At 50.1% G+C, this 14,913-nt stretch overlaps 1 protein-coding gene across 3 annotated transcripts in view; it reads right to left on the reverse strand.

The window, feature by feature from the left end:
• PLB1 (phospholipase B1) overlaps positions 1-14,913 on the reverse strand; it is a 118,637-nt gene that overhangs the window by 29,108 nt on the left and 74,616 nt on the right. For all 3 annotated transcript variants that reach the window (XM_054547687.2, XM_054547686.2, XM_054547688.2), the window contains 9 exons: positions 13,417-13,468; positions 12,951-13,031; positions 12,309-12,374; positions 11,354-11,454; positions 10,228-10,309; positions 9,513-9,617; positions 8,323-8,418; positions 7,704-7,775; positions 137-202 (listed from right to left, as the gene is read on the reverse strand). In XM_054547687.2, coding sequence (XP_054403662.1) covers positions 137-202; positions 7,704-7,775; positions 8,323-8,418; positions 9,513-9,617; positions 10,228-10,309; positions 11,354-11,454; positions 12,309-12,374; positions 12,951-13,031; positions 13,417-13,468 — 721 coding nt within the window. The remainder of the gene's footprint in view (positions 1-136; positions 203-7,703; positions 7,776-8,322; positions 8,419-9,512; positions 9,618-10,227; positions 10,310-11,353; positions 11,455-12,308; positions 12,375-12,950; positions 13,032-13,416; positions 13,469-14,913) is intronic.

Raw genomic sequence — 14,913 nt, forward strand, 5'->3', positions numbered from 1 at the left:
CTGTACATTCCAATCCCCAGTATGTAAGAAGTACATTTCTGCTTCAGTGAATACTCTGAAACCTGTACCACACCCGAGCCCCTGGCAGGTGGAAACGGTTTGTGTCTGAGAGAGGCAGATGTGAGTCAGAGGTTACCTCAATGGCTGGCTTGGTGGGGTACGTGTAGTTACTGTTCCGAGGGGTTCTCAGGAAGGGCTCATTCTAAGAGAAAAGAAACCACATGGAGAGGTTTTCTGGCAGCACTGAAGTTTGCTTGAGGAGGAGAAAAACTAACAATCCTGCCCTGTAGATTTATTTAACATGATTCTTCTGCACTTATATAGAAAGAACTGTATAAACATAATTTCATTAATTCCCCCGGAGGGCTTTACATAACAGCTTTGGCAAGGGATGGACAACAAAAGGCGTGCAGAGGGTTTCATACCCATTGTAGTCTGGGGTCTGCGCTTTTGTGTTCCTCCTAGCAACCGAACAGCTCCCTAATCCTCAGACCTATCTATTTTCTTGGCTTTGTAATTTCTCTAGCAAGGGATTCATATTTCAGCATTTTTTTTAATCTTCCAAAAAGTGTTATGATTATCAACATATTTGAATATCTGTTATGTTTTTCTTTCTGCCTCCTTTGAACTATATGTCTTATCCTCTTTAGGTTGGGTTCCTGTATCTTGGTCATTTTTTTTTCTTGTAAAACATCCTCCTCATTCCCTACTTACCTGTTTCACAATCAGTTTTCACACAAGCCCAGTCAAGAATCCAAGTCCCCCCAGTTGCAGGTGAGGAGTTAATTAAAGAAGGAAGAAGGAAGCAGACAAAGGAGAAATGGGGAGAAAGCTAATGAGAAAATGTACACATGACAGCGAAGCAAGATCAAGTTGATAAGACTGAGATCAGGAAACAGCAACTGGGCCCAGGGCTGTGAACACTCTCACAAAATGTGCTCAGTGGAGTAGTAAGCCCATGGTCTGAAAATGTGAGAATAAAATGGGAACAAGAAGAAAAAACCAGGCTGGCACAGTGGCCCATGCCTGTATTCCCAGCGTTTTGGGAGGCCAGGGTAGGAGGACTGCTTGGGGCCAAGAGTTTAATACCAGCTTGGGAAGCATAGCAAGACCCCGTCTCTACAACAAATTAAAAAAATAAATTAGCTCAACATGGTGGCATGTGCCTGTAGTCCTAGCTACTCAAGAGGCTGAGGCAGAAGGATTGCTTGAACCCAGGAGTTTGTGGTTACAGTGAGCTATAATTGTGCCAGTGCACTCCAGCCTGGGCAACAGAGTGAGACTCTGTTTCAATAAAAAAAAAAAATTAATCTGGGCTCAGTGGCTCACACCTGTAACCCCAGCACTTTGGAAGGCCAAGGGGGGTTGATCACATGAGGCCAGGAGTTCAAGACCAGCCTGTACAACATGGTGAAACCCTGTCTCTACTAAAAATACAAAAAAAAAAAAAAAATTATCCCGGTATAGTGGTACACATCTGTAATCCCAGCTACTTGAGAGGTTGAGGCATGAGAATTGTTTGAACCTGGGAGGCAGGGGTTGCAGTAAGATGAGATCGTGCCAGTGCACTCCAGTCTGGGTAATAGAGCAAGACTCTGTTTCAAAAAAAAAAAAAAAAAAAAAAAAAACAGGGAAAACCAGGATGTTGGAAAAGTGATCTTGTCTCATACCTGACCACATGTACACAACCATGTTCTTGCCTGGCATTGTAGATGACTGACTTTGCAACCCCCAAATGTCCCACTTTATAGATGAGCAGCTGCTGAGCCCCAGAATGAGGAAGGGACTGGTTCCAGGTTAGGGAACAAGTGATGAATGCCGAACTGGGGCCAGAGCTGACCAGACAGGCCTCTTGCCTGGTTCTATTCCGCACACTGGAGGTCAGGCCAACAAAAACCCTGTTGGTCAGACAGCAGAAAAGGAAGAGAGGGACTCAGCAGCGACTGGGAGGACAGAGTCCACCCACACAGAGCTCTCAGCCCCTAGCTCAGATCCTGGTTCCCTGAGGCACCTGACAAGTCTCCCCTTTCCTCTGGTCTCAGCATTCCTGTCTGAAACAGGGGCTGGTAACCAATATCCTTTCTTTCTTTCTTTCTTTCTTTTTTGAGACAGAGTCTTGCTCTGTCGCCTAGGCTGGAGTGCAGTGGCGCGATCTCGGCTCACTGCAAGCTCTGCCTCCTGGGTTCACATCATTCTCCTGTCTCACCCTCCCAAGTAGCTGGGACTACAGGCACCCGCCACCACACCTGGCTATTTTTTTGGGGTTTTTTTTGTATTTTTAGTAGAGACGGGGGTTTCACCGTGTTAGCCAGGATGGTCTCGATCTCCTGACTTCGTGATCCGCCCGCCTCAGCCTCCCAAAGTGCTGGGATTACAGATGTGAACCACCGCGCCCAGCCCCTGACATCCTTTCAAGGAGAGGTACTCAGGGCCAAGTGGGAGAAGTGAGCCCTGGACCCTCTACAACAGCGTAAGACAGAAGAGGGCTGATGGTGGCAGGTCCATGTAGCTACTTGGGCTTGTCTCGGGTTAACAGTAAGCATTCCCTGAGCATTCACCAACAGAGAGGGCGATCTGGGAGCATTCTATAAATAAGTGACCCACGCTGGTTGAGCATCTGAAGCGTTAGAGAGCATTTCTAGGTGCCAGGATGAGGGGAGGAGAGAAAGAAACTCACAATTGGCTCAGGTAGGGAGACAGACTTGAGAAGCTGAGGCAGTGAAGCATCAGAGAATGGCGTGGCCAGTCAGTGCAGCACCTGCTGAGGAACTGAGGCAAGATTTGGAGATGGAGGGTCCTCAGAGACAAGACTCAGTGGCATTCTTCCTGCACTTCAAAGAAGCCCAGACTAGGCTTAGGGTCCAGGGGCTGGAGCTAGTCCTACCATGACCAGCATGGGAGGCACTGAGGGAAGGACAAACCTGACCTTTTTGGAAGTGCTGCGAGTGCAACTGGACAATGTGTTTCATTGAATCTATTTGATCACAAGATCTACAGGTTGGGGAAAGGGAGGCAGAGCTAAAGGGCCAGAGGTCAAGGAGACACTAGAATGTGTTGCAGACTGAGGCCACGGCAAGAACAATTACAGCCCAGGGTTGTGGCAGACAGGCAGCCGGGGTGCCTCAGCGCTTTCTCCCCCACTTCCCCTTCTTTACTTTTTTTTCCCCCAACTTCTATGTTCTTGTCTAATGGGCTTTTATTGGGTTTTATTGGGCTTGTTTTTAGCTGGGTTTATTGACCATTCACCATTTGGTGCATGCATGAGTCAGAGTGGTTTAAAGGCCTGGAGCCAAGCAGATGACATGAAAGAGGGGTCGATTGAGCCTGACTGGCTCTTGAAGGCTAGGTTGGGAGCCCCCGTGAGTAGAAAGGGGGGGCCGACTGAATGGTAGAACAAGGAACCGGTCTAGTAGTTCCAGCCATGCAAAGACGGTGTGGGCTGCCTGGGGAGGCAGAGCCCAGACAGCCTCCTGATGTGAGTCAGCAACGTGAGTCAGTGGCTGTGGGACAAGGCCATCAATATTCTGGTTGCATTACCAGGTGTAGTTTCACGGGGAAGGAGGAGTGATTTTCTTCTCTGGTTGTGCTGGTTGGATCAAACCAGATGTACAGTCACCACCTTACAAGGGGCCACATTCCAAGGAGAAACACCCATATGAGGCAGGGGTTGGCAGCCATGTGTGCAATGAGTGGCTGGAACTGAGAAGACTCTCAGCTGGGTGGTGGCAGTCAGAGGCAGGAGGACATAATGGTATTTCACGGGATGTCCTATGAGGTTTTCTATCCCATTCCATTCAAAAAGTGCTAGTTCCAGCCGAGTGTGGTGGTTCACACCTGTAATCCCAGCACTTTGGGAGGCCAATGTGGGAAGATTGCTTGAGCTCAGGAGTTTGAGACCAGCCTGGGCAATAGAGTGAGACCCCATCACTATTAATTTAAAAAAAAAAAGTGCTGGTTCTTTACCTACACTGATTTCAGGTGGTAAGAAAGTGTGAACATTTGGGGACAGAGAGCATTAGGACAAATACCTAATGCATGCACGGCTTAAAATCTAGATGACTGGTTGATAGGTACAGCAAACCACCATGGCACATGTATACCTTGTAACAAACCTGCACCTTCTGCACATGTATCCTGGCACTTAAAGTAAAATAAATAAATAAATAAATAAATAAATAAAGTGTGAACATTTAAGCAGAGGCCATAGGGTGTCTTGGGAGGGATGTGGTAGAAGAATTCCATTATTCTATGAGAGACTGCATCCACAGAAGTCTAAGGCCCTCCCCACTGAGAACCTAAGATTACATAAGTCTATTGTTTCACGGTGGGAAGGTGGGACTAGTTAGTTTTTAACGTACAAAGTGATGAGGATCTGAGCCCCTGCAGTGGCAGTGGGAATGGGAAGAGGGACAGGTGGGAAGAATCCTATTAGATTCTGGAGGACTGGTAAGAATCCGATTAGATAGGGTCCCTGACATTTCATGCCTGTAGAGCTTGAAAACCCCAATGACATTGACAGAAATAGAGAACTCCTAAGGAACAGAGAGTTTGGGAAGACAAAGAATTAGGTCTTATTTAGACATTCCTTGCTCAGAAAATTATTTTTTGAATGAATGTTAAGCTTGAGATGGTGGTGGGGTCATGGCAGGATTGGATTTAGAAGCTCTGAGCATCAAAAAGATAACAATGTCACTTATATGTAATTCAATATAGAAACACTGCTAAACAACAAACTAAGTTTAAGGGAATTTGATAAACTTCGGCTTTTTCTCATAAGAAAAGATAGGGTACAATACATGAACTGATTTCAGCCCGCTTCCTGCTTGATCATACATTAATCTGCCTTTTGGGTAACCTTATACCAGATAGAGCATCCAAGGGGAAATGTATTTTAAAGGTCGGAAATAGAGGATTGGAGTTCGGGAAAGGAGAAATGAAGACACAGATTGAGAGACTGAGGAATCCAGCACAAAGAAATTTTACAGGAAATTCTGGAAATGGATGAGTCTCAGAGTGAGAGGATGTGGAGAGAGAGAAAAGAAAACAGAGGCCGGGCACAGCTGCTCACACTTGTAATCCCAGCTCTTTGGAAGGCCGAGGCTGGTGGATCACTTGAGTCCAGAGTTCAAAACCAGCCTGAGCAACATGGCAAGACCCCACCTCTACCAAAACAAATAAACCAAAATTAGCTGGGCATGGTGGTGCATGCCTGCAGTCCCAGCTACTCAGGAGGCTGAGGTGGGAGGATGGCTTGAGCCCAGGAGTTGAAGGCTGCAGACAGCTGTGATTGCGCCACTGCACTTCCAGCCTGGGAGACAGAGCAAGACCCTGTTTCAAAAAGCGAGTGAAAAAGGAAAGAAAATAGAATGGAGACATGAAAATTGGAGAATATCTACATTTTCAAGACTGGGGAAAGGGAGGAGGAGGGTCATTAAAGGCAAGCAAACAGAAGACCAGAAAAATCAAGGCAATTTAGTGTCCGCAAACCCAGGAAGGAGTGAATTTCAAGGGGGAGGTGGTGACCTTTGACAAGGGCTTCAGAGAGGTCAAAAAGAACGAAAGCTAAAAAAAGGACCAGGCATTCAGCCAGCTGCCCTGGGGTTAGGAAAGGAGTGGGCAGAGAGCCCATTAGGCAGAGTATAGGCTCAGTCCACAGAATGGCTAGTCAAAAGTTGTCTGTAAAAAAATTTGTCCAACTTGAAAGTACAACAGAAATCCACGGTGTGCTGTTAAGTCACCCTACCTGGCACGCAGAATGTATGAGCAGTTAGACTGCGGATGGGAGGAGAAGGGAGGAGGCTGAGAAAGCTCATGCTCACAGCCATCTCGGCCTCCTGCCTCCCGCCCCCCACTGCGTCTTGCCTGTCGCCTGTTGCCTCTATGTTTAGACACATCTAGGACAAAAATACATGCTGCCTGGCCCCTGTCAGCTCACACTGAGATGCTGGTGGACTTTTATATCACTCCAAGGCACATGGGAGGGAGCAGATGGGACCCGAGGAATGCAGAATGCTCAGAACACAGTGAAGTTGGGCTGGCCAACAGATGGACCCTTTCAGAATGGGCTCCAAGGTTGCTTAGCAACAGCTTCACCCGGGCTGGGCTTCTACTGGTTCCACGAGGCTGGATCTGCTCACCTCTGCAAATCAGTGCAGTGGCTCCATTGGGCTCTGTCTAGAAGGGAGGCACTGAGTCCACTCAGCTTAAGATGCTGCTGGGTGGGGCAGCCTCCTTTTGGGGGTCTCTGCCTGATCTGGGGTAGAGCCTGGAAGTGGTTGCCTCGAAGCCCAGGGTGACAGGGCTCTCCCTGACCCAGTGCTTAGGTTCCAACTCAGTACTCAATACATGTTTGAGCAAAGGATGGCTGCTTTGTTATGTAATGGAAGGGGAGTAGACAGTTTGGAAAGGGCCCTCCATGGCTGATATTCAGTATGGCTATAGGGTTGGTAAAATATTGAAATATCTACAGTATGGCTTATTGTGGGTATTTTCTGAGTCCCCAAATGCCCCCACTATCCACGTTCCCTGGCTTCTCCCCTAGAAACCGCAGGCATCCTTAGGAAAGCAGTTAAAGAGTTTACACTTGGCACAGTAGGGGCCTCTAAGGTTTTGCTCCAGGCCTTTGGCCAGCATCTGACCATCTGGACTGGAGGCACCTGTGTTGCACTAGCTGTTGCAGAATCTGACAGTCTCCTTAGCTCCAAGCACAAGACCCAGCAACTGAGCCCTCTGCTACGACTATCTTCACTTCCCATCCCTTCTTCCTGCCACTCTTGCTCTCCTGATGGGGGTGATGGCACACAAGACTGAGCCTGAGCCCAGACTGGGGTAGGGCAGGCAGCAGACAGGGAGCAGGCATGTGAACAGGGGCGCCCACTCTCTCAGGATTCCCAGCAGACACATGGGGGAGCTGCAGGTCCATTCCCCAGCAGGGAGCGTGGGAGAGGGTGGTGTGGCCGACCTAGGAGGGAAACCCAGCCTCCCAGATTGGGTCAGGCCTTCTTGCTTTTATTGCTGCTGAGGGCTTTCTGGCCTTGGCCTTATTTGGTTAAAAAGCCATAAGACAGGGCTTAGAAACAGGAGCTGAAGACAATGAGAACCTGCCCCCACCCCAGGCCTGAAGTCAAGCTTAACAACCACTTACGGATTCCTCCTTAAAAGGAGCCTGGAGCTGCTGTGTCCTTGTAGGCCCATCCTCGTCCCTCCTCCATACAGCTCTGGGCTCTGCCCTTTGCTGCTGTCCTCTGTGATCCTTTCCTTGTGGAATCTCCCCAATCCAGGCTCTCCTGTCTCCAACCACAGCTCCTGAGCCTGCCTGGCTCCTGCCTCGGCTGTCTAACCTGCAGTCAGACTTTTTCATCTGCCCCAAACACCACTGCTAAAAGAAGCCTTCCTGCCATTTTCCTGGCATCCTGATTTCCTCTCTCAGGAGCCCACTTTTCTCACCAGGATCCTCTCCCTCTGCTGGGGCCCAGGCCTCCTCTCCCTGCTGCATCTCCCATTCCCAATGGCAGCTGCACTCTTGTCTCCCCTCTCACCTCCCCTGTCCATTCTCATGGACTCCCCTCCATCCTCCAAATCTCTCAGGCCTCAGTAAGGGGGCGAGATGGGTACTGAGGAAGCTGTGGTGGAGGACGAAGTGGGTAGGGCGAGCTGTGTGCCCTGGTTTGTGGAGAGGAGCCAGGCAGGTCCTCCCCTATTACCTGAGTGGGACAGGTGATGGGCATCTCTGCTCTCAGGTCCAGGGTCTCTGTTTTGCTTCCAAGTGGTTCAAGCTGATCAGGGAAGAAAAGAGAGACACGGGTGTAGTAGTTTGTTTCATTGGAAGTGAACATTCCCTGGCAGAATCCTGCAGTGGGGAAAGCTCAGAACTCGATTTCAGGGGGCTTGGCTCCCACTTCTGGCTCTGCTGGTTGCCAGCCGTGGGGTTTTGGGCCAGTCGCTTTGCTTCTCTGGGAGTAGCTTCCTTGGAGACTCGTCATGCTTCTCTAGCAGGGATATGCAGAGCCTTAAATGAGATAACATGGCTTAAACTGCCTAACATGGTGGCTGGCACATAGGGAAAGTTGAATGAATGTGGGGTTTTTGGCTTGCATTTCTGTAGAGAGGTCCCTCCTCAGAGTTCAAAGCTCTGAGGAGAGGGTGCAGTCGAGCTCAGGCTGAGCCGACTCTTAAGGACTCCACATTTCCAACTGCATAGATGTTTACAGATGTGCCAGCCACTGCCCCCTCAGCCTCACTTGCAAGGCTCCATTCTATAGGGGCTGGTGCTCTGCCCTAGACTAGAACCCCAGAGAACAAAGGACACCCCACTTATTTTACCATATTGGTCCAAAGGGCTCTGGCCAGCTGGGAGTGGAATTTCTGATTTGGGTGGATGCAGTCTGGGGCGAAGAAGGACGTATCTGGGAGCCCATCCTGAAAGAGACCAATATACCCCCTCAAGATCCTATTGGTTCAGAGGGAGCCACCACCAGCGGACCTGGCCCCTGGGACCGTCCACTCAACACCTTCCTTCCCCTGGAGTGCTCCAGGTCACCAGCCCCCACAGGGCCCACTCACCTTGAGAGATCAGAGCGATCCCACAAAGAATAGTTTTGGGTGACCCCAACCCCCAACCTTCCTTTTGGACCCTACAAGTGCCCCTTATTCAATTAGAAAAGTGTCGTATTTATTTTTGGGCATATTCATGTAATGCCCAAGGCCACGCCATGGATGACGGAGTGGGATCCTGGTCCCACGGAGAGTCTTAGCCAGCCAGCTGGGAAAAGCTACTTCCCAGCTTTTGGTCTGCTGGTCCTGGCGGTTTTGGTGGGGAGAATGGAACAAAGCCTTGGGGAAGGCCTGGGTAGCTGGGTCCCCTGACTCCAGCCTCTTCATTTGGAGGTGCTGGGGGTGCATGGAGCTGCTCTCCTTCCTGCTTCCCTCCGGTTAGGCGAGGCTCTTGGGATGGCAGCCCAGGAGGACAGACCTCATTCCTCACCTGGTCCACTCACAGATCTCTTCTGTTCAGAGTGGAAGTGCCAGGCAAAGGGCATGGCCTGGGTGGAAACACAGAACCCCCAGAATGCTCCCTTACAACCGCAGTGTTGCACACGAGAGACACCACGTGCGTGGCAGAAAGCTAGTCATCTGGAGCTGGCTGTGTTCATGTTGGCCTCCCTGTCCCTTATTTCCTAAATGATCTTAGGAAGGACGCTTCACATCTCTGCACCTGTGTTCCATGCGGATGATCACACTCATTTCCAAAGGCAGATGTGACAGTTTTCTCTATGGGAAGCACAGTGCCTGGCACTAGTAGGTGCTCAACACAATGGAGGCTGTTACAGGGGTCATGGGAGCCTCGCACATACGGATGCAGCTCAGGCGTTCAGGGAGCCTGCACCTGCCAGCACAGTGTCTGGAGAGCTGTGTCTTTCCCATTTTATGCACATGCTCATGGAAGCAACTGGCATTTCTGCCTTGAATTTCTTCCTCTAAAAGAGCACCATGGGTGAGGGCAGGGGACATACCGCCAGGACAGGGAGCTGGATGTTCTGGAAGAAGGGCTGCAGCACCACAGAGAAGTCCTCCCGCGTGTCATAGCGGCCTGACTCCACCAGCTCGCGCATGCTGCTCTGGGGACACATGCACAGGGTCTTCAGCACAGGCCCTGGGTGGGCCCAGGACCCAGTGAGGCAAGAGCAGGGGTGGTGGGCAGCCCATCTCCCTGGATGGAGGGGCCGACTCAGCCTTTCCCGTGAGAACACAAACGCACCTGATGGCAAGTCCCTTTCCAGAGAATTTGGAAACTGGTTGGGTCACCTTTTTGTTTTAATTGTAAGTAGACTACTCTCTCTGAAGGGCTAGGCAGGAAGTCCCAAAAGGGATAAAAACCTGGGAAGAACCTCCAGAGGCTCAGCAACTGCCTTTGGAGTGGGAGTGTGTGGGAGGGAAAGGTGGTCTCATGAGGCATCCAGGGCTACGGGCCAGGAGTTGGGGTTAAGCCCTCAAGGGTAGCCGGGCCATGAGGGCTTTTCCACCTGGATCCTACTGGGATGATTCCAACCAGAGCACCTGAGACACCACAGTCACGTGAGACAGACGAAGGGACCCAGGCTGCTCCCTGTCTCCCTGCAAGCCCTGACCAGCTCTTCCTTCCCTGCGTGCCTCCTCTAGGGGCTCTGGGCTGTGTGTTAGAGTGAACGTAGGGCAGAGGACACAGGATGGTGCCCTTCTTGGTCTTACCTGGTAGGCTCGGCTGAAGGCCTCCAGCCTGGCTAGCTCTTGGGAGTTCTCCCGCAGGGTCAGAACGCAGTTACACAAAACGCTGCACAAAGAGGGGGAGGCAGGAGACCCCAGAGCTCAGGCTTCCATCAGGGGCTGGTTCTGATTGCCCGGGTTCAGGGGAGGGGTGGAGAGGCTCCCTCCCGCCCTGGTTTAGGAGCACTCAAGCCTTGAGGCTCTGGCGCACACGCTCAGGGGCAGGCTTCAGGCCCGGCAGGGGCACTGGAGAAAGACCAAGGGAGGGAGCCGGTGTGGGAATGAGCACCCTCTCATACCAACAGAGCACACGTGTTGGACTGCAGGTGCTGGGCCTGCAACCGACTATTCAGCTGAGAAAATGAATTAGGGCAGTGAAAATTTAGCGTTTAATTAAAAAGAAAATGCATCCTCTGGTATTGGAGCTGATATTTTGAGGCCTCTGATGCTATGCCTTAGACCTCTCCTTCTTTTACATGAGTGCCCTACTGTGTCCCCTTTGGTGTCATCATGAATTATTTCACACCCATCACATCTACTTAAAAGAGAGGTTTCTAAAGCACGTGAAACAATGCCTGGTACACAGGAAGTTCTGTAAGATTTGCTGAGTAAATAGATGTGTAAGATATAAAGAACAATAAAACACACACCCATGTACTTATGGCCCAGTTTAAGAAACAAAACATTCCCAGTTTGAAGCTCCCTGTGTCCCTCCTAATTCTCTTATTCCCCTGAAGGTAACTGAGTTGCTAGTACCTTTTCCTTGCTTTCTGTTACAGTTTGACCACATATGTTTACATCCCTAACCACTGCCCATGTTCACAGTCTAGGCTATCCTGTCTCTCAAACACAAGCCTCTGTCCCAGCTTCGATCCCTCCCCTCTGTGGCTGCCTGGTATCATAGAAGTTCCTGCCAGGCACCTTGAAGTTGGGTAACAGGGGAGTCATGGCTCCAGCCTCCGGAAGGGGACATTCTGGCAGAAGTCCTCCTTTACAGACTTGGACACATGGATAGACCAAGTCACAAAGACCCTGAGGCATCGCCGCTGCATGTGGGCCAGACCAGGAGGTGAGGGCATCTCCAGTGTGGGGACAGCCAGGACCTGCCTACCTGGCCTGCTGCACTGGGCACTTGTCCGGGTTTCCCAGGAACACCTGCCGCATGACACTGGGGTTCAGGAAGTCCACGAGGTTGACCAGGACTCTGGGCACCTAAGGGAAAAGCTGCAGATGAGAGGGGGGCTCCGGGCGCTTCTTCCTGGGGCTGTCTCAGGGCCCCGAGGAATGGGTTCCTTTAGCAATCCAGCTTGGTCTTTCTGCAGTTGAGTTCTGGGGAGGAGTCTATACAGGGCTACCTCGTAGGGCCTTACAGGCCGTACATCACACAACTCCATGGGTGCCACCCAAAGGGGCTGCAGCGGCAATGGCACCTCCTGGATGGGACAATAAAGACTAAAAGATCATCTCTGTTTAGCCATCACGTAGTGAGCCCAGATACATTAGAATTACCTTCGGTGAGATAGGCGACCTGTTCCCTCCAGCCCAACCTGGCCTAACTCTGCTGAGTAGGCACGCGGACTCAACCCCCCAGGGGAGCATCTGGTGGTCAGACCGCCCTGTCTCAGGCAGCCAGGGCAGCTTGTCCTTGCCAGAAGATGGTGGTGGTGGAGGGGGAATGTGCTGCTGGGTGCAGGACCAGACAGGGGCTTGCTCTAGACACATCCTGTGGCTCAGAAGGCAGTGCCCAGCCTGGGGGCCACCTGGCTGCTACCACCAAAAAATGTCCCAGATAGTAGTGGGGAGACATTAGACAATTCCACCAAGGAGTGTCTCAGGTAGTGGTGGGGGAACAGCCTTCCCTTCTTCAGACCTGAGACCCTTCTGGGCTGATTCCATATAAAATAAGGTTCCCTTGGGGTTAGACCCCAACCTCTGAAAAGGGAAGGAGCCCATGCCCCTGGCTGTCTCCTTGAGAGAAGGGGGTTCTTCTCCCATTCTTTCCCCCCATCCACCTTCACCCTCACCATGCTTGAGCTGTTACCAGCTTGTGGAAGCCCCTCACCCACCTCTCCATGCAGGACGTCCAAGGCATTGCGGAGATGGTCAACAAAGTTGGCTGCAGAATACAGATTCTAGAAAGAGACAGGAAGGAGGAAAAGGAGGAATTGGTTAGGGTGGGAGGGCAGTGGGGCAGTTCTCAACTTCCCTTCTGGCTCCAGCCCTGAGGACTTGTTCCCCCTCTAGCCTCCAGCTGTGGCCAGCTCACCATGTCAAAATCTGAGATGAACAGTTGACTACTTGCTGTTGTCAAAGATGGGCCAGTGGGAAGACTGGAACCTTCAGCCAGAGCTTTGGTTCAGGAGCAGAAAGTGGAGACTCCTCCTTCCAATTGCTTGCTACAGTTTCCTCTTTCTGAATTCTCAGGAGTTATGAGAGAGAGGAGTAGAAATACCATACATCTGCCACCTGCTACCTCACCACCTAGGACATGGAGATGGTGCCAAGAACCTGGAGGGTGGTGGGGTAAGAAGTGTGTGTGTGTGTGTGTGTGTGTGTGTGTGTGTGTGTGTTGTATGTGTATATGTGCAGAAATAGGTGTAGTTGGATAATTCTAGGATTGGTTTTAGGAACTGTTCTCAAGAAAGATCTCCAATGCCTACTGGGCAAAGTTAGGAACAACAAGTAGGCCTGGACCTGGCCCCATTTACCGAATCCGTGCAGTAGTCACATAAATCGCTGCCTCCAATCAGCACTGTGATGACCTTCCAGTCTTCATGGAAATTTACTCTCTATATGGAGGGAGGAAAATGCTTGATAATTTCCAACAAGGAAATGAAAATATCCGTGCCCTAGGAAATTCATTCAACCCTCTATAACATCCTTGCCCACTTGAAATAATGGAATCAGCATCTCTGAACTGAAGGAATTTTAGAGGTTTATTTATAGACTGCAAAATCTTAGCATCAAGAGGGATTTTCAGTGTCACTGTACCCAGCAGCAAAGCTCTACCCATTGACATAACCTCCTCCATAGGACCTCTGTCAGGGGGCTGTCCGACCACTGCTTGAATGCCTCTAATAACATGGGGCTCACTGCTTTTCAGGGCAGACCACTCCGTTTGGAGACAACTTTAGTGGGTTAGAAAATTTAGAAATAAAGGTAAATCTGACTCACATGATCATCTTTCATCTTCTGCATCAGAGTTTGGACTTGGCTCATAAGATCCCTGAGAAAAAGAGAAAACCCATCCTTCTGTTGAGGAACAGTGCCCATAGTTTTCCTCCTAGAGGCCCTGAACCAGAGGCTTCTACAGTATCATCCCCACTGCATGAGCTGGCAGAGATCCCGAGGCTCAGAGACCAGGAGCGACTTGCCTCTTCTGGAAAGTTATTACAACAGATAATCGTTTGAAAAGCCAATGATGTGTTTGTCCTACAGCTGTAGTCAAAGTACTGCCAATTATATCTGTTGCTCATGGTCTCCTTTCTGGGACTCCACATGCAAAAGGGCCTTTAGGATTCCGTGCTAAGAGACCATTCATCTCTTTTGGAAGACTAGTTTAGATCCTAAAATTAGACCTATGAAACTTTTAGCATGCTTCTTCTTTTCACTCTGGCTGCCAGGAAGCTGAGTTTGATGCTCAAACATAATAACCATAAAAATGTTCATATCGACACACATGCTTCCTCTTTATTTCCTCCAATGGCTGTGATTTTTCTCTTACATATATGTTATTTTTTTTTGTAAACTTATCTAAATGCTTCTTTCAGAAAGAGGTAGGGAATCATATGTGCTCTACACATGCTTGGGTTTATAATTTATGGAAGATGGCAGGCCTGGTGGCTCACGCCTGTAATCCCAGCATTTTGGGAGGCTGAGGTGGGTGGATTGCTTGAGTCCAGGAGGTTGAGATCAACCTGGGCAACATGGTAAAACCCCATCTCTACAAAAATTACCAAAAAATTAGCCAGGTATAGTGGTACATGCCTGTAGTCCCAGCTACCAGGGAGGCTGAGGTGGGATGATTGCTTGAGCCTGGGAGGTGAAGGTTGCAGTGAACTGAGATCATGCCACGGCACTCAGCCTAGGTGACAGAGTGAAACCCCATCTTAAAAAAAAAAAAGTAGGCCAGGTGCAGTGGCTCATGCCTGTAATCCAAGTACTTTGGGAGGCAAGGTGGGTGGATCACTTGAGGTCAGGAGTTTGAGACCAGCCTGGCCAACATGGTGAAATCCTATCTCTACTAAAAATACAAAAATTAGCCAGGCGTGATGGTAGAAGCCTGTAATCCCAGCTACTCAGGAGGCTGAGGCACAAGAATCACTTGAACCTGGGAGGTGGAGGTTACAGTGAGCAGAGATTGTGCCACTGCACTCCAGTCTGAGTGATGGAATGAGACTCTATCTAAAAAAAAGCCAAAATTATAATTTATGGAAGGAATAGATTTCAGGCATCTGAGCTCCCTACTTCCACTTGTTCAGGGCCCTGTTATAGACCTGGGTGGGATGGATCCATAGCAAGGTGATCTTCCAGGACATGGTGATGGGACCATCTGTCCTCAGCTGTTTCTATTACCAAGAGTCTTTCCAGGCTGAGGGAGTGGGTCTGGGGGCCACACCCCTCAACCAGAAGGTGTGGGCCTGAGCAAGAAGATGACATGTGACAGAGGCT

This window comes from Pongo abelii, chromosome 12 (assembly GCF_028885655.2).
Source record: "Pongo abelii isolate AG06213 chromosome 12, NHGRI_mPonAbe1-v2.0_pri, whole genome shotgun sequence".
Taxonomy (NCBI): domain Eukaryota; kingdom Metazoa; phylum Chordata; class Mammalia; order Primates; family Hominidae; genus Pongo; species Pongo abelii.